The sequence below is a fragment of the Cricetulus griseus genome, chromosome 3, assembly GCF_003668045.3.
Source record: "Cricetulus griseus strain 17A/GY chromosome 3, alternate assembly CriGri-PICRH-1.0, whole genome shotgun sequence".
NCBI classification, from domain to species: Eukaryota; Metazoa; Chordata; class Mammalia; order Rodentia; family Cricetidae; genus Cricetulus; species Cricetulus griseus.
In genome coordinates this window covers 271,790,218-271,808,699 of record NC_048596.1, presented here as the reverse complement: position 1 = coordinate 271,808,699, position 18,482 = coordinate 271,790,218, and the positions used below count along the sequence as shown (strand labels likewise).

The 18,482-nt window shown below is 47.0% G+C and overlaps 1 protein-coding gene across 2 annotated transcripts in view; it reads left to right on the top strand.

Moving 5' to 3' along the window:
• Auh (AU RNA binding methylglutaconyl-CoA hydratase) overlaps positions 1-16,107 on the top strand; it is a 99,489-nt gene extending 83,382 nt beyond the window's left edge. Inside the window, exons 7-10 of one of the 2 annotated variants that reach the window (XM_027409894.2) lie at positions 10,205-10,392; positions 11,686-11,736; positions 12,535-12,582; positions 15,512-16,107. In XM_027409894.2, coding sequence (XP_027265695.1) covers positions 10,205-10,392; positions 11,686-11,736; positions 12,535-12,582; positions 15,512-15,589 — 365 coding nt within the window. In that variant the 3' untranslated portion in view covers positions 15,590-16,107. Of the gene's footprint in view, positions 1-10,204; positions 10,393-11,685; positions 11,737-12,534; positions 12,583-15,511 lie in introns of those variants that run through there. The other variant, XM_035442974.1, reaches the window with a different exon arrangement.
• The last annotated feature ends 2,375 nt before the right edge of the window (positions 16,108-18,482 follow it).

Genomic DNA, 18,482 nt, shown 5'->3' with positions numbered 1-18,482 from the left:
TCTTCCTGGTTCGTATGCTGAAGGGCACATAGGCTGACTCCATAGCCTGGCTGTCGTGACTGGCACTGCAGTGACAGAGATGTACAGGTGTCTCCTGTCTGTTCCTTGACTCCTGTGGGTATACCTAGGAGTGGTGTAGCTGGACCAGAGGGTGGATACAGTTTATTCCCTGCAGATGCTCCAAACTGATTTCTGTGCTGGCTGCACAGCAGTGTGCTCTCCAGCTTTTGATTTTGTTTTGATAGCAGCATTTCTGACAGGTGCATTTCCCTGATGGCTGAGACCATTTCTTTGTGCGTTTATTGGCCAGTTACACTTGGCTTTCTTCAGATATGCCTGTTCACTTCACTTGGCCCTTGTTGATTTGATTATTTGAGGTTTTTGTGTCTCAATTCATTTTTACATTCTGTATATACACCCACCAGATGTCTGGCTGAAGATTGTCTCCTGTTCATTCTTTTTCTTTGCTGTATAGAAGCTATTAAAATGCTATGTAACCCAGTTGTCAGTTCTTGCTCTTACTTCTAAGCTATCCAGTCCTTCTCAGAAAGTCCTTTCCTGCCTGGATCCTGAAGCTTCTAGTAGCTTTAAAATGTCAGCTTTAAAATTTTGAGCTGATTTTGGTTCAGTGTGAGAGGTGATCTAGTTTGATTCTCTACATTTGGATATACAGCTTTTCCAGCACTTGGTTGAGGCTCTTCTTCCCCCAGTTATAATTTTGGCACATTGTCAAAAGCCAGACGGCTCTGGATACATGGGCTTATTTCCGGGTCCATTATCATGCTGTTTTTGTCTCTGTGGCTCTCTAGAATACTTTGAGATCAGTTATTGTGATACCTCTGCCGTTTCTTTTTCTGCTCTGGATCGTTTGGACTGTTCTGGATCTCTTGTGCTTCTGTATGAGTTTCAGGGGTGTTTTTCTGTGAAGAGTGTCTTTGGGGTTTTGATGCTAATTACATCAACTCTGTAGATCGTTTTCAGGAGCATAGCCACTTTGACTACATTGATCTTGCTGATCTTCGAGCATGGGAAGTCTTTCCACCTACACTGTCTTCTTTCATTTCTTTCTTCTCTGTCTTCAAGTTTTTCTTAAAGAAGTCTTCCCTCTCAGTGGTTAGATTTATTTCTGTGTATTTTATTTGTGTGCTCATTCACTCACTCATTCATTCATTCATTCATTCATTCGCTCATTCATTCCTTTTGGAGCTATTGTCAATGGGATTGTTTTCCTGATCTGTTTCTCAGCTTGTTAATGGTATGCAGAGAGGCTGGCAATCCTTTTATGCCAGTTTTTCTTCCTGCCACTTCAGTGAAAGTGTTCACCAGATCCGAGGGTTCTCTGGTGTTCTTATGTCTTGGGGGTGTAAGATCATGTCATCCCAAGCGGGATACTGTGACTCCTCCTTTCCTACTCATGTCCCTTCTGTTTCTTTCTCTGGCTTATTGCTGTGGCCCACCAAGCATGTGGAAGTAATCGGAGAGAATGGTCACTTTTGTCCCATTCTCAGCTCTCTTTATAGTGTAGCACTGGCTCTAGGTTATACATAGGTTTTTTTTTTGTTTTGTTTTTGTTTTTTCTTATGGTGGGGGAGTGTTCCTTCATTTCCAGTTTTCTTCAAGGATTTTATCATGAAGGGAAGGTGAACTCTGTGGAAAGCCCCCTTTATCTTTTGAGATTATCATGTGACATTTCTTTTATTTTTGGACCAGGTAGTTTTAATATTTTCTGCTTTCCCTTTTGTTAGGTAAAAAGCAGAGTGCCCATCTCCACACTGGGAGACACCTGACAAGGAGGGGAGGGGCCGTGCTTTGGAATCCCAGCTTGCCATGTTCTGCCTTGAATGGCTGTCCTGTGCCTTCTCTGTTGTGTTGTGCCTCTTCCTCTTGAGTGCTGTCTGCCCACACACCACACCACTTCACTCCCCTCCACACCTTTGCCAACTAGTTTTTTCATAGGCTTTGAAGAGAGTACAGAGGGATTAGCTATTACGTCAGTTCACTGCAGGTATCTGCAGTTTACATTGTAAGTTTACAGTTAGTGTGAGTTTTATTTAAAATACTGGCAATGTGTTAACTGTATACAGTCTCCACACACCCTGAAGAATTTTTGCCCTCCCTCAGCTGTTATGTATCACAGTGGTGGCAGACACTCATGTTCTCACATGGAAGCAGTGACAGTGTCAGCCATGTCCCATCAGTCCCCTTAGTGTTCTCCTCCACCCTCCAGGGGTATAGAACTCTGGGGATATCGTCTGCTTTACTTCCTGCCTTGCAGGCTTGGCATCCATACACTCAGCAGTACAGTATAGTTAAGGAGCTGGTTGTGAGATGGGTAGAATGAAAGTGTGTCAGCATTTGACAGGTTAACTTCCAACTGTGTTTTGAGATGGTTTGACATATCAGAGTGCAAAACTGCGTAAAATCATGGGTATTAAAGCTCACTTATGTGTCTGTTTGTGAGCAGTCTCTGAGAAGGAAGTCTGTGGGTGGCCAGTGCTGTGGGGTTCCCCTACGTTTTATTATGACAGCTTTGACTAGTTGTACTGTAATGCTGTTGTTAATATACCTGCTGCTCCCATGGGAAGGGCTGTGCTCTAAAACACATGCCTAAAACATGCCCTGTGCATGCCTAAAACAACAGGTCAATCCCGTCCACTGCCTTCTCTCTAGGTGCATGCCCGTGGTGCATTGAATGTAGAATCCAGGGGTAGGTGGGCACTGACAGCAGCGTAAACTGTCCCCAGCTGCCGTGGAGCAGTAGTCTACACATCTCAAACACACCAAAGGAGAGGTCGCGTCCTAGGCAGGGCAGCGTGGAGCGGGAGATGTCACCAAGCTTTATCAGTGTAAATCTATGAATCACTTCTGAGTTTCTCACTAGACTGCAGACATCTTGGGGAACTGCGCCTTAGAAAGGGAAACTATGGTGGGGGTGGGGAATGGCCACGAGCAAGCATTGGTGGCTTCCTTTTAGCAGTGCAGCCTGAGCGGTGGGCACAGTAAGCTGACACGGGTTTCTGCTGTGGATGGTTTTTCTTGCTGGCTTGGATGAGGATTAAGGTGTTTTGTGATATATTTTGTTTATTGTTTGATTGAACTAGGGGAGTGTTACTTGTCTTGCTTTTTTGTTTTTCTTGAGATATGACTCAGAATTTGAAAAACTGACCAGTAGTAGTTGGATATGGTTTACAAAAATAGTTTTTTTTCCAGTAAGTTAGAGTTGCCTCATCTTGCTGGGCTTTGCCCCAGAGAGTGCTCATGCTTCCTTAATGTAAAGCAGCTGTGGCCTAGCTTCCCTAGGACTTTCCTGTGCTGGCATCCACAGGGTGCCTCTGGTTTCCCCAGTGACCAGTGATTCTAGCTGCTCAACTCTCAAGCATCGTCCTTGTTTAAATTTGCTCATTTTGCTGTTTGTTTTTCCGTCTTTAAAAAACCAAAAAAATAGTGGGCAATTCCACTTAGGACTGATCCCAGGCACATGACCTCAGAGTTCATGGTGATGGGGTAACAATGGCCAGGCCTTAAAACGACAGGCAGTGGGAGATGTACCTATGGCAGAGTGAGTGGAGGCACAGGCCAACCCCGCCCCCCAGAGGCACCGGCGACTCCCATCTTCCCTCCAGCAGCGCTGGCTGGCTGAGCTGAGCACTGCTCTTCTCTCAGAGCTTTCTGGCACTGTCACTGCTGTTCTCCAGGTGACAAGATGACATGGTCAATTTCATACTTTCATTATACTCACAGAGCCTTTGTCCATCAAAGACAACGTGGTGGGGAGTTGGGAGGCTCTGGCCCCTGCTAGTGAGGTAAAACAGGTGAGCTGGTCTGCCACCATCCACTCCTGTGTGTGTGTGAATGTGTGTGTGAGTGTGTGTGTGTGTGTGTGTGTGTGTGTGTGTGTGTGTGTGTGTGAGTATGAGTGTGTATGTGAGTGTGTGTGTGTGTGTGTGAGTGTGTGTGTGTGTGTGAGAGAGAGAGAGAGAGAGAGTGTGTATGTGTGTGAGTGTGTGTGTGTGGTTTGGTCACTGAAGTTCTGTGAAGTCCAGGTTTTCACTTTGATTTAACATGATGTGGCCCCCTGGGATTCTTGCAGACTAGTGTTACACTGTGTGGTGTGTAGACATCTCTCAGTAGATGCTAGTTGTGTGTTCATGACACTTCTGCTGTCCTAGAATCTTGTGGTTCTCACTGTGTGACCTACTTTTGTTAGGAAAACTAAAACTTTTCATGTCTTCATCTCTGAGTCACTGTTTGGTTGTATTTTGGAAACATTAAATGTTTTTCCCAGTTCTTTTTTTTTTTTTTCAATAATATTTTGCTGGCTGATGGTAACGGCTGACATTTGTGAGAAGAAAGTATGTGGCGGTTGGGTTTGAAACACAGCACACATCTGCTGCTAAGGGTGCTCCACTCTGTGGTAAGCCCTTAGGCCCCTCATTGAACCAAAGCCCCCAGCTCCAGTGCTCCTGGTTGTCATGGGCAGGCAGCGTGTGCATTCCCTGTGATGGGCTGTTCAGAAGCAGCGTTCTCATGTTGCTCTCGCCCCACCCCTTCGTTGTGTTTGAAGACGCTCTACATCCTTCTCCTCCTCAGCCTGAAGAGTTTCTAGAAAGAGAGCTGTAGAAAGGGATGCACAGTGTTCCTGTCCACTGGCCGCCACTGACGCCCCTCAGAAAGGTTAAGACTGTGGCCTCCCTCTCATGTCTTGCCTCTCTTGAATCACTCCGCTGAGTCATGCCATGTCGGGGGAGCCCTCTCACCTGCACTGTTGCAGGACATAGAATGTTAGCCAGGGGCAGACGACAGGCTGTGAGACAGAGCCATTGTTGGTGATTGGTGGAGTCCTTGGCAGTGCCCGCTAGCTGACTACCGCCCTGTCACCCTGTCATAGGGTGATGAAAGCTTTTCTTGGTAAAGAGCTTGGTAAAGACCCTGTTACCACCAAGCTGAGTTTGGAAATACTGTTGCATAATTAGTTTTCAACATTTACGATATAAGAAATGTGTGTGTGTGTGTGTGTGTGTGTGTGTGTGTGTGTGTGTGTGTGTGTGTGTGTTGGGAGTGGGCGGGGCTGGAGAGATGGCTCAGAGGTTAAGGGCACAAGCTTGCTGTTCTTGCAGAGGACCCAGGTTCAGTTTTCAGCACCAGGTGGTGGCTCACAGCCACTAACTCCAGCTCCAGGGGATTCTCTGGCCTCTGTATGTCCACTTACACACACATTTTTCTTTTTTAAGGTAAGAAAAACAGAACAAAGTGATAAGCAGAGCTCAGAGTATCCTGGCTGTGTGACATCTCATGCCAGGGGTCAGCTGATGGTCCTCACTGTCCGGCAAAGCCACTGTATCAGAGTGACTCTCTCAGTGGTTCTGTGTTCCTCCAGTTGTACAACTATGTCATGTTATATACACAGCACCTGTTCTATGAGGTAGAATAGGAGCTGGCACAGAAGGAGACCCAGCTTTGGGTGTTTGTGATAATCTATACCATGTTGTTTGTGTGGATAGGGACTGAAATGGAGAGTGCCTCACAGTAGACATGGTCACGAAGAGTCTGGTGCTTGAGTGAGCTAGCCGCTGCCATGCCGTGCTACAGGATTCGGTGGCTCCCTCTTCCTGGCAGCCTCTTCTCTGGCTGCCATTGCCGAGAGCAAGCTGACTTGGGATGGTGTGTTGATGGTGTAGGCCTGCTGGCACTGTCTCTGCTTACATGAGACTTGCAGAGTCCACTTGGCCTGTGTGGGAAGCGGCGATTGGGAGTGGTCAGTCATTTGGTCTCTGGATGCTCTGAAGACCCCCTTGGAGTTCAGCCTGCAGACTGCACCAGGTGCAGAGGGCGGCTGTGCTGCTGGTAGTGGCGCGAGGTGGTCAGAGTGCTCTTTGGCTGTCTTCCCATAGCTTTTTAAAAGGAAGACTGTTCATCTGCTCTGCAGTGATGTGCTTTTAAAATGTTAAGAGACACAGGGCTGATTATGACTAGGGCTGTAGCTCAGAGGCAGGGCTCTTACCACAGTTAACAAGGTCCTGGATTAGAGCACCAGAACTGCAGAAAGAGAAGTTAAGACATACAGTGATGTCTGAACAAATACTTTTTGTTACAGAAAAAAAAAGTCTATAGAAACATTTAAAAGGCATCATTTGTTTGCAGTGGGTGAAGCTTTAGCCTGTCTTTCACTAAAAGTGTGTAGGGTTCTAGTAGAAAAGGCTTCAGTAATTAATCCTAAAACTGTAAAGCTGTAGTAAGTGTTCTAATTTGTTGCCGGTTGCTTAATTGAGGTTGTGAAGATAATTGAGTGTCTAACCTGTGCCTTCCTGTCCATTCCTTAAACGTTCTAGCTTTTGCTAAGTGAGGCGGCAGTGAGAGCCAGGCAGAGCTCTCGCTTCGTGGTTCAGCCAGTTGATTTTTCTTCTCATATGTTCAGATCTTGGGCTCCCCACCCCCACTGCTTTACAACATGCATGGGGACACTCTAGATAGATATTCCTATTGTTTTTATGGGATTGTGACATGGAGTGTTCAGGGCCTGTCACCATACTGTAGAGGAGAGAAGGTCAGGCATGTGAGCACTGGGCCCTGGTCTACCGAGAAGTCTGGGCCCGGAGCCTCTCACTCAACTCTTTGCATGAAAGGGCATCCACTGCAGTTTGGGGCTCTCTGTTTAAGAGAAGGGATTTATAAGTAGTTCCTGGGGTCAAAGGTAACTGCTAATCCTTTCAAGCTTTCAACTTGAAGTCTGTGTGCCAGGCGTTCCCTTTTGTTAGTGTGGATTCTTTTTCCATGAAGTCAAAGGGGTGGAAAGATGAAAAACAAACAAACCAGACCAAGATTGGTGCTTTCTACAGTTTACGTTTCGTACTGGATGGCCCCAAATTATGTTCAGTTATTTACATATTATGCTGTAGTCAATTATGACTGTCAAAGCTTTCGTAAGGGAAGTTGTATCTGTCTGCTGTCTTCTGCACTTAGCTTTGTATTTCTCCTCTGTCAAAAGCTTGCTCTGCCTGAACCCCTGCCTGTTTTATGTCGCTTACCCTCAGAAGGCTATTATCTAAGATCTTCTGGTGCCGTCCATTAGGTTAAATAACAGAAAGTGCAAACCAGGTCTGACTTTTCAGTGTACTTTGGCCCTCTTCATACAACACACAAATGTGAGATGTAAGTGACGTCACTAAATCGGCTTTGCCCATTGCTTGTGACTGCTGATTGTCTACTGACTTCCACTCTCCTAGAAACAGAGGCCCAGTTTAGTTCCTCCTGCAGTGAGACACCCAGCAAGGAGAGTCCATCTCTGAGCCCCTGTAGCTTTATATGAACCAACCCTAGCCAGTGAAAAGTCACAAGTAGATGCTATTGGCCAGTGCTTAATTAAAGTCACCAACAAATGAACTATTTTTTGCCCCTCTCCCTGTCTTTCTGCCCACCACATGGTTTGCAGCCATGGTGGCAAGCCTTCAGCAGCAATTGTGGACCCCTGAGCTAACAGAGATACTGGAAGATACAGAGTGTGGATGATAGCAAAGGAGAAACATGGAGAGATTCTGGTTTCTGACCTTATGGAAGCTGTTTGTCATCTTTGTGCATCCTTGAGAAAATTAGTCCCTCAAATTTTTGTTTTTAACTGCCTGGGCTTCAAGAAACAGTTGCATCAAGGTGGTAAGATGTATGCCTTACTGAAGAGACTGCCTTTAGTAAAGTGGGCAGTGCGAATGTTGAAGATCTCCTGAGATCACCTGGAGCCCCCTCCTCTGGCTCTTTAGTCTGTGCCCACCCTAGGGGCGAAAGCCACAGCTCAGTGCAAAATATTTGAGAGAATATTCTGAACATGCGCGTGAAATTGTGGTTGCCCCACATCTTCAGCACCACAGAGCACAAGTGCATGAGCCCAGATGAGGACCTTATGGAGCCCACGGCTTCTCACCATCCCAGAGGGCCTGGCTGCAGCCTCACGAGGAAATTCTTAGTGTTGCCAGGTGTCCAGCAGGCTAAACTCTGCAAGTTAGGGGTGATTTTCAAGAATTAAAAAGTTGTTGGTTGGGGCTAGAGAGGTGGCTCAGTGTTAAGGGCCCTGGCTGCTCTAGTAGAAGACCTAGGCTTCCTTCCCAGCACTCATTTGGGCAGCTCCCGGAATCTGGTTCCTGTTCCCAGCCTTCCCCAAGAAGGTGCTGCAGTAGATTGGTGTAGGGATGGAGTGTGCTCGCCTCTGACCCATGTTCACTCCCAAATTGGGTAGTAGACCCACTGTGTGCCCTTGGAGGTGAAGAGTTGCTGAGGGACTAACTGACAGAACGAAGACCAAGTGTTTAGTCCTGACTCTGCAGAGCAGTCCTCCTCAGTAGAGGGAGCACATCTGAATGAGGAGGAGGTGAGCGAGCGAGTGAGTGAGAGAATGAGAGAATGAGTGAGAGTGAGTGAGAGTGAGTGAGTGAGAGAGTGAGTGAGAAAGAGTGAGAGAGTGAGTGAGAGTGAGTGAGAGAGTGAGTGAGAGAGTGAGAGAGAGTGAGAGAGTGAGTGAGAGTGAGTGAGAGTGAGTGAGAGAGTGAGTGAATGAGAGTGAGAGAGTGAGAGAGAGTGAGTGAGAGAGTGAGTGAGAGAGAGTGAGAGAGTGAGTGAGAGTGAGTGAGAGAGCGAGTGAGAGAGAGAGTGAGAGAGTGAGAGTGAGTGAGTGAGAGAGTGAGTGAGTGAGAGTGAGAGAGTGAGTGAGAATGAGAGAGAGAGTGAGTGAGAGAGTGAGTGAGAGAGAGTGAGAGAGTGAGTGAGAGGGTGAGAGAGAGTGAGAGAGTGAGTGAGAGAATGACTGAGTGAGAGAGTGAGAGTGAGTGAGAGTGAGAGTGAGTGAGAGAGTGAGTGAGAGAGATAGTGAGAGAGTGAGTGAGAGAGAGTGAGTGAGAGAGTGACTGAGTGAGAGAGTGAGAGTGAGTGAGAGAGTGAGTGAGAGAGTGAGTGAGTGAGAGAGTGAGAGTGAGTGAGAGAGAGTGAGTGAGAGAGTGAGTGAGAGAGAGAGTGAGTGAGAGAGTGAGTGAGTGAGAGTGAGAGAGTGAGTGAGTGAGAGTGAGAGAGTGAGTGAGAGAGTGAGAGTGAGAGAGTGAGAGAGAGTGAGTGAGAGAGTGACTGAGTGAGATAGTGAGAGTGAGTGAGTGAGAGAGTGAGTGAGTGAGTGAGAGAGTGAGAGTGAGTGAGAGAGAGAGTGAGTGAGAGTGAGAGTGAGAGAGAGAGTGAGTGAGAGAGAGAGTGAGTGAGAGTGAGTGAGAGAGTGAGTGAGAGTGAGTGAATGAGAGAGAGTGAGAGTGAGTGAGAGAGAGTGAATGAGAGTGAATGAGAGTGAATGAGAGAGTGAGAGAGTGAGTGAGTGAGTGAGAGTGAGTGAGTGAGAGAGAGTAAGAGAGAGAGTGAGAGAGTGAGTGAGAATGAGAGAGTGAGAGAGTGAGTGAGAATGAGAGAGTGAGTGAGAGAGAGAATGAGAGAGTGAGAGAGTGAGTGAGACAGAGTGTGAGAGTGAGAGAGAGAATGAGAGAATGAGAGAGAGAGAGAGAGAATGAGTGAGTGAGAGTGAGAGAGAGTGAGTGAGAGAGAATGAGAGAGAGTGAGTGAGTGAGCTAGTGAGAGCATATATAAGTGAGTTTGTGAATGAATAACTGAGTGAATAAGTGATTTGTGAATGAATAACTGACTGAATGAGCGAGTGAGCGAATGAATGCGTGTTTTGAGTAGAGTAGAGGAACTAGTCTGCAGGAACAGTGAACGGTGTAGGACAAAGCCAGTTTTCATCAGAGTTGCTTTCATCCCTGCTAAGTTAGCTTACAGTTCACACACCATCAAGGATTCTCAAAAGTTGGTGAACTGAACTTGCCAAAATTTAGTAAATTCTTCCTAGACTGGAATGTAAGCTCGATGGAACTGTTTCTGGTGGGTGGATTCATGGTAGCCCTGCTTGTCTGCTGCTGTCTGCTGGCATGGTATTGGCTTTTGCCAGTGACTGGGAAGAGGGCCTGTCCTTGCCAGACCTGCCTTGGCCTGAAGAAGATACCATCTGTGTCAAGGTGCCCAAACCAGTCCATGACATGACATTCTTACATCTTCTCTGTTATCTGTTGTGTAACTTAGGACACTGGAATCTTTCCTGAAGCACGCAAATGTCTCTGGCCCTGGTTTATTTTTAGGAAGGAATTATTTCAGACCATCACATGCTGTTCCTCTCTCTTCCACCTTTCAGGAGGGACACAGAGATTACCACGTGCCATCGGGATGTCCCTGGCCAAGGAACTCATCTTCTCCGCACGGGTTCTTGATGGCCAAGAAGCCAAAGCTGTGGGCTTGATCAGCCACGTGTTAGAACAGAACCAAGAAGGGGACGCTGCCTACAGGAAGGCACTGGACCTGGCCAGAGAGTTTCTACCTCAGGTACCTGTGAGCGTGCCTGTGTCCATCTGAGATCACTCCATAACGCTCTGGCACCCATCTCATGAGCTGAGGAGGCTCTGTCCTGCTTCTTGAGTATAGCAATTAAAATAAGATTTGAAGGTAATCTGAGGGTTGCACTGCATACAGACACACAGACAGAAAGACAGACAGACAGACAGACAGACAGACACACACACACACACACACACACACACACACACACACACACACACACACACACAGTGTAATTCCCCTGCAAGTTGTTTTAGCTTGTTTACTGACTTACAGTCTATTCATCTCGGTGGAGACAGGGTGGATGGGCTGCTAGCGCGCATGAGAGAGAGCATGTCGAATGACCCGGTCTCCCACTGAGTCAGGAGACTGCACATGCACACTCTGGTGGAGGCCAGGGCTTGCTGTTGGCGCCTTCCTCCATTGTTCTCCACCCTATATATTGAAGAGGGATCTCTTTCCTGGGCCCTGAGCTTTGTAGTTCAGCTCTTCTGCCCAGTCAGTGTGCTTTCTGCCTGTCTCCGCCTCCCCAAGTTCTGGGATTCCAGGCTGGCTGCCACAACAACCTGCCATTAGTGTGTGTTGGAGACCTGAACTCGCAGGAAGCACATGACCCACTCACTGAGCCCCCTCCTCGGCCCCACTATGTTGTGTGTTAATCTAAAAAGACCGTGTAATTCAAAATACAGCATCATAGTGATACTTACCTCCTGTAGATAGATGTAAACCAAGATCAAAGAGCTCAGTTGTGTCTGCAGAGTGTGGCCATCGCTAGGGTGGTGATACCAGCTGAGCTTCCACAGCATGTGAATGTTGCTGTCATTCTCAGAGAGGGCAGGCATCTAGTTCTTCCCTCCAGACACACCTGAGAGGACATACCTGGTCAGTCGCTGTCCCTGAGGTGGCTCTCCACGCTGCAGGAGAGGGGTAGCAAATACAGAAGTGACGGTGGCACAGAGCCCCACTTGACAGCCACAGTTCATCTCCAGCCCAAGCTTCAGCATTGCCACTGGTTAGTGTGGTGCTGAGCCAGGCGGATTCTGGTACTCTCCTCTGCTTCACTTGGAAAGACAGTCACTGAGGGGTGTAGGACATTAGAGGACACCCCCTTCCTGCTGCCATCAAGATCCAGTTTGATCACTGACAGCCACTTTGAAGTCCATAAAGCTCAGAAAATCAGTTTCCATCTAGTATCTTGGCTGAATATGTGGATTATACTGAGATATTCTGCATAATTTGTATAAGTTTAATTAAAACTTGTTTCTTTACTTTGGATTTCAGGGGCCTGTTGCAATGAGAGTGGCCAAACTAGCAATTAATCAAGGGATGGAGGTGAGTGTTTCGGGTACTGCAGAGGAAAAGAGGCTGATCCTCAGAGTCAGGCTTAGATGTTTGTATTATTTCCTAATGCTTTAGAATATAACTGCTTCTGTGTTGACTGAAGCTGCTGGGATTCCTTTCAGGGCCATCGCTGCAAAATTCCTATGTCCCTGAAGCTTATGGTAGCCTTGTTCTCCTTGATATGGTTTTAGTGGGGTCCTCAGCCAGTCCCTGGGGAAAGACTCCTTAGCCAGGTCACACTTGTGTTGGTAATTCAAGGAGGGCCACCCAGCACCATGCTTTCTAACTGGAGTCTCTCAGTGTGTGTGTGCAAGGAGAAGCACTGAACCCAGGCTGGTTTGAGCGTGTCTGTGTCACACTGGGAGCATGACTGCAACGGAGAAGGGTCCTGGCCTAGGGGAACAGTGATCAGTGCAGATTCGCATAAACTTTGGAACTCTAGTGTGTGCATGTGTGCGTGAGTGTGTGTGCATGCGCACACGTGTATGCATGTGTGCACGTCTTTATTTAACTGTCACTGCACCCATGATTTAGTTAGTGAGCACTGCAACTGGCACCTTGTGAGATGTGCCTCTGAAGCAGAGAGAAGTTACAGAGCTTTCCCAAGTTGCACAGCTCCAGATGGTGGAGTCAGGCTGTGACTTCAGGAGCCTGGGCACAAGTCTCCGGTTGCATGTGCTTCTGAGCAGCTGTGCTGTGTTGAAGGACTTGCTATTTTAGATCGGGGCTGTCCAGTTTGAATTTCCATGAAGTCTCCCTTATTCTGCTAAAATACGCTTTTATCCTCAGGTCGACTTAGTAACGGGGTTAGCCATAGAAGAAGCCTGCTATGCTCAGGTATGTAACATGGCCACAGATTCGGTGAGTGTGCACATTCCAAGTTACATTCATGCCATGGTAATTCCAAGGGATTCTGTGTCTGTGTGCATTCCCATCCTCAGCCGGGTGCATCTGGGTTGGGAGAAGTTGCTCCTGAGACTTTGCAGGCGTGCCCTACCACGTGCTGAGGGTATTTGTGGCCCATTGGCTATTCCTGGGATTCTGAGCCTTCTGTCTTCATTGAAGAAGAAAACTGTGTGATCATATTGATGCACCCCCCACACTCCCAAAAGCAAATTTTTTCATGACCTAGTACATATTCACCATCAAAACTCTCAATAAAGTGTGAGCAGAGCAGGCCTGTGCCAACATAGTCCTTACCCATAAGGGTCAAGGTGGCATCCTCTCACTGTCCCTTCAGCACTGGGTTAGGAGCCAAGCTAATGCAAAAAGACAAGAATGAAAAGGTAAAAGCGAAACTACTGACATAACTGAGGAAATTGGAAAAAAATCAGCAATGGAGACCCTCCTCAGAAGTTACAGCAAGATCACACTAATCCTGACTCCAGAAACAAGGGAAGTATATGGCTATTATCTTAGTAGTCAAAACATCTAAAAAGTATACACAAGCTCTAGAGGAGAAAGCTAGTAAACATGGTGGCAGAAACCACGATCTGTATCATTAAATGTCTGTGTTCGAGGGCGGGCGACTCAGTGTCATCAAGAAGTGAGTCCTTCAGGGTGTGGTGGTGCACACTTTGATGTCAGCACTCCTGAGGCAGAGGCTGAATTCGAGGTCAGCCAGGCCTACACAGTGGAACGGGACCTTGTTTCCAATCAAAGAGAAGACTTCTGTACATTTAATTGGAACACAACAAGCATCTTGACTCCTTACTTTATGGATAAAAGGTTGATTCGGAATTCAAAGATATGGCACAGATAGCTCTGTGGCCAGCAGATAGAGCCAGGAGACCACCAAGCGTCACCAGGTCAAGACTTTGCGATGATGCTGGAGAAAGAGCAGGGGTCCAGGGGCTGACTTGGGAGCCCCACAGAGTCCAGCCTTGGACACCTTGACAGAAGGACAACAGCCACTCAGTGGAGAGCAGATGGGCATGAAGCTAACAGCACAGAGCACCTGGGCATCCATATATATGCAACCTTTACCCTGTGCGTAAAGTGTGAAAAACTGAGTGTGAGCTGAGCAACTGTAGACTGTAGATGGGGTAGGGGGAAGTTTGGCCTTCGTTTTGGCAATGTCAAGCCCACAAGAGAGAAGAGGGGTGGTTTTGACACTGCTGAAAGGATGGAAAGGGGTGAGCTGGAAGAAGTTTTTCCAAAACATAAGCCTGATGAAGAATTCATTCAAGACACTTCAGGAACTGTAAAGGCTACACAGTAAGGTTGTGAAAACCCACTTTTAAGAATGGACAAGAGGAATTGGAGAGATGGCTCAGTGGTTAAGCACACTGCTTGCTCTTCCAGAGGTCCTGAGTTCAATTCCCAGCAAACCATGGTGGCTCACAACCATCTGTAATGAAATCTGATGCCTTCTTCTGGCATGTAGGCATACATGCAGACAGATCACTCACACCTAAAATAAGTAAACAAAGAAATAAATAAAAAAGAATGGACAGGAGATCTGAATAGCCACCTTGCCGCAGTAGATGGGCAGATGGCAGACAGCCATATGAGACTATGCTGGAAATACCTGTCATTCGGAAACTGAAGACTGGGCAGTGTGTGTTAAATGACCAAACCTCAGAACAGTGAACACCCACACTCACCATGGCTTTAGTAGTTCTTTGGCCCCAAGATAGATGACAGTTTGAGGTGAGCCTCAGTGCCCTCCACCATGTTGCCCAGCAGCTGTGTCCTTTGATATTTACCCAGATAAGGTGAAAACATGTCTGCCCAAAAATCTGTAGATAAACTTTATTCACAGTTACTAATTTAGAAACAGTCATGATGTCTGTCCTTCACACCTGATTAAAATCCAAGAGAGTTCAAGGCTGGTCTGCTGTACAGTAGGACTTGGAAGGTAGCCTCCACTGCATAATGAGACTTTTTCACAAGAATAAATAGATAAATAAAAAGATGTCCTTCAGTAGGTGAATGACCACCTGGCTCATCCATGAAGTGGAATATTACACAGTGATAAGAAGATGGGACCTGTCAAGCAAGAAAATGGTGTCAAGGAACCTTGAATTCGTGGTGCTCAGTCTGAAAGTACTGAGTGACTCCAGACAGTCCAGTGACACTCTGGAAGAGGTGATGGACAGATTGGAGAGGAGTATGTGGAGCACAAAGAATGTTTGGGGCAGCTAAGTGAAGGTGAGGATGTAATGATATCACTAAACCCAAGATAAATGATAAATGGGTGTTTATTAGGGACAGTTACACAGAAAAATACAAAGAAGCACTGGAGGTTTCCCTGCTCTTCCTACTGGATCTGCTGACCCACCATAAAGAGTGTGCAAAGGAAAACCATGCCTCAAACTCCTCTCTTTCCACTTCCATCCTCCTGAAACCACACCCAAAGGGGTGTGGCCGCTGTTAGAGGTCCACAGACCAGATGCCTACAGCTAAGCCATCCCGTGTGTACCCTGGTGAGGAGCAGATGACATTGTGCCTCTGTCAAAACTCACCAAACACACAAGTGCACTGACTCTTCAGGAGCTGTTGAAACTGGCGGACCAGAGGGAGCACCGGCATCTCCCCATGCTGAGCTTTTCCTTTGTTTAACCTCTGAAAATAAAGTGTCTCACTTTTTAAGCACGTTCAAAATGGCAAAAAATGTTTGGATAAAAATAGTTTGGCCACATACTTAGGAAATTTGTGCAAAGGACAAGTGGCCTTCCCAGTACTTGCTGATGGCTTTCATAGTTAATGCTTGATGCACTGTTGTGTTTGTAGACTTTAGTGTTTCATGTTTTGTCTTCCCTAGACCATCTCCACAAAAGACAGACTGGAAGGTCTTCTTGCTTTTAAGGAGAAAAGACCCCCTCGCTATAAAGGAGAATAGGAGGCAAAGCCTGCGACGCCCTGTAGTCCTGGAAAAGCCCGAGACGCCCTGTAGTGCTGGAAGCTCTTTCAGATCAGCTCTGTGTCTGGCACGGGGAATCTCAGTGACCAAAGTGGAGAGTGTGGGCTCTCACTACGCCTGGAGCAGGCCCATCTGTGCTCAAGCCACTGTGCGCCATGTTGTATTTATTCAGATTTATAAAGCTAGCAGTGTCTATGGTCAATACATTCAAATTAGGTGTATGTTTTTAATATTTCCCGCATATCAGGCTTTCTGTCATTAATTTTTTAATGTGAATAATTTATATTGCACACTCTAGGGAATAATTGATTGTATGTCTACTGTGCTGCATTAAGGAAATAAAACTATTTCTGTATACCAAAAATGTGAAGTTATACCAAATACAGTTGCTGAATAACTATGTACATACTGACAGACACATGTCCATCACCACCTGAGGACTGGGGTGGACATTCTGAGTGGAACTCCCCAGTGTCAATAAAGTCAATGGAAGATCATTTGAGAATCTGCCTCTTGCCCCTTGCCCAAGGCTTCAGAATGGATTGCTGTGTGTTGGATTTCAGAGGAAAGTTTCTATGCTGATTTTGTCAAGAAACCATGTGACATGGTCCCAGAACAGGGGTTGAAGGGTCAACCCATCAGGGGGCTCTGCTTGGCTTAGCCACAGTGCCTCCTGCAGGCGTATCCAGGGCTGAGCCTTGGTGTGCTGTGACAGAACTTGGTGCTTGCTGAAGACTGCAGTGCGCCTTCTGTCTTGCAGCATGCATGCACCCTGCATGCACCCTGCTATTCTCTCGAGCTTGCAGCTTTATCTTGAGGCTGCTCTGCTATTTGAGAGTGTACAGGTGTGATTCTTAAAATGCTCAAGAGAGACACAGTGGGCTGACCACCACCTGACCTACACTTGCTGCCTGTCCTGATTAGGGTGGCAGCCAAGATCTTCCCTGCATTCTCTGGGCCAGCGTCTCCCTTACTACCTCAGCCACTGAGGCTGCAGATCCACATAACTACCCGGTAGCCAGCTAGCCAGCTGAGGAGCTGGGCTCTCTGAGGCTCATGTCTACCGTGCACACCTGACTCTCTCGGGATCCTGTTTGGTGTCCATACAGGTTTACAGAGCAAGCTGCTGAGCTCTTCATCTCCAGCCTGAAACCTTGGCCGGTGGAGTGAGGGACCTTGCTTGTTTTCTGAGCCCTTCAGGGATGTCCTGTCCATAGCATGCTAACAATGTCACTTGTTATGCTCACTAGGTTGGAAATACTGTTTATGGGAAAGGATGTGGATTTGTAGGCCAAGCTGCACTTGCTGGTTGGTCACTGTTTGATTTCCTAATAAGTTTTAGGGCTGAAAGGAAAGTCCTGCAGTAACTCCAGATGGGAAAGGAGCAGGGTTATGGTCTGGTTCTTGATGGTTTTGCCTTGCCTGGGTTGTCTTTTGCTGATACTCCATTGTGGAGGGCTAGCTTATACTCATGGCCCTGGCTGCTCAACTCTGTGTGTATTAATGTGTCTGTGTATGTTAATGGTCACATCCATTCTTTTTGTTATATTCTCTATTTTGAGATAGCCTCAAACTTCTGATCATCCTGCCTCCTCCTCCCAAATGCTGGGATTGCAAGCATGCTTCACCCACCACATCTGGTTTCTGCAGTGCAGGGGGTGGGTCCCTGGGCTTCATGTATGCCAGGCAAGCATGTCACCAACCCAGCTACAGCCCCAGCACCTGGAGCAGCTGAACCTGGTGAGTCGGTCTGTATGTGGAGGTTAAAGAAGACATAGAAAGGGACTAAGGGCATCAGGCACAGTTGTCCTCCAAGAAACAAAAGCAATCAAGAGCATTTCACTTCATCTCAGTGTGATGAGACCTGCTGGTTCTGAGGGACTAGACCTGTAGAAGACAGGTCACCTAGTGACTGCTCCCTGAGTGTAGAGCATGCTTGAACTCCTAGTACTTGAGAAGTGGAGGCAGGAGAATCATGCTTTTGAGGCCAGCCTGTTCTCCACCATGAGACTGCTGCAAAAACAAACAAAAAGGTGTTAGGCGACAAGCAGAGCACTTGCTGTTCTTCCAGAAGATCTGAGTTTGGTTCCCAGAACTAACATTAGGTGGCTCACAACTGCCTTTAATTCCAGCTCCAGGGAATCCAGTGCCTCTTCTGGCCACTATGAGCACCTGCACAAACATTCACACAGACATATAACAGATATTTTTTGACAGGGTGTCACTGTGTAGCCCAGCTGCCCTAAATCCCCTATGTAGACCAGACTGCCCCCAAACTCAAGAGAGATTTGCCTGCCTCTGCCTCCCAACTGATATGTTTAAAGGCATGTATTATCATGTCAGGCCAAGATTTATTATTTCTGATTTTATGTGTGTGTGTATGAGTGCATGTGAGTGATGCCTGGTGAGGGGTATGTATAATGTCAGTACCTGTAGAGACCTTGGGTCTCCCTGAAGCTGGATCAGCAGGTTGATTGTGAGCCCCCCAGTGTGTGTGCCTACAATTGAATGCAGGCCCTCTGCAAGAGCAACAAGTGCACCTCGCCCCTGAGCTGTCTCCCACACAAAATAACACCCCCCTTTTTTTTTAAAAAAAAAAAAAAAAAGGTGTTTAACCCTAGCACTCAGGAGGCAGAGGCAGGCAGATTTTTGTGAGTTCAAGGCCAGCCTGGTCTACTGAGTGATATCTAGGACAGCCAGGGCTACACACAGAAATCCTGTCTTGAAAAACAAAAGATATGCTAGAAGCTCTGATTTTCTGTAGTTATCTCCTTGACTTCAAGGATCATCTCAGATTCTTGTTTTCTACAATGATAGGTCTGTTTTCTCCACTAATCAAGACTTACCCCTTTTATCAATCCAAATACACCTT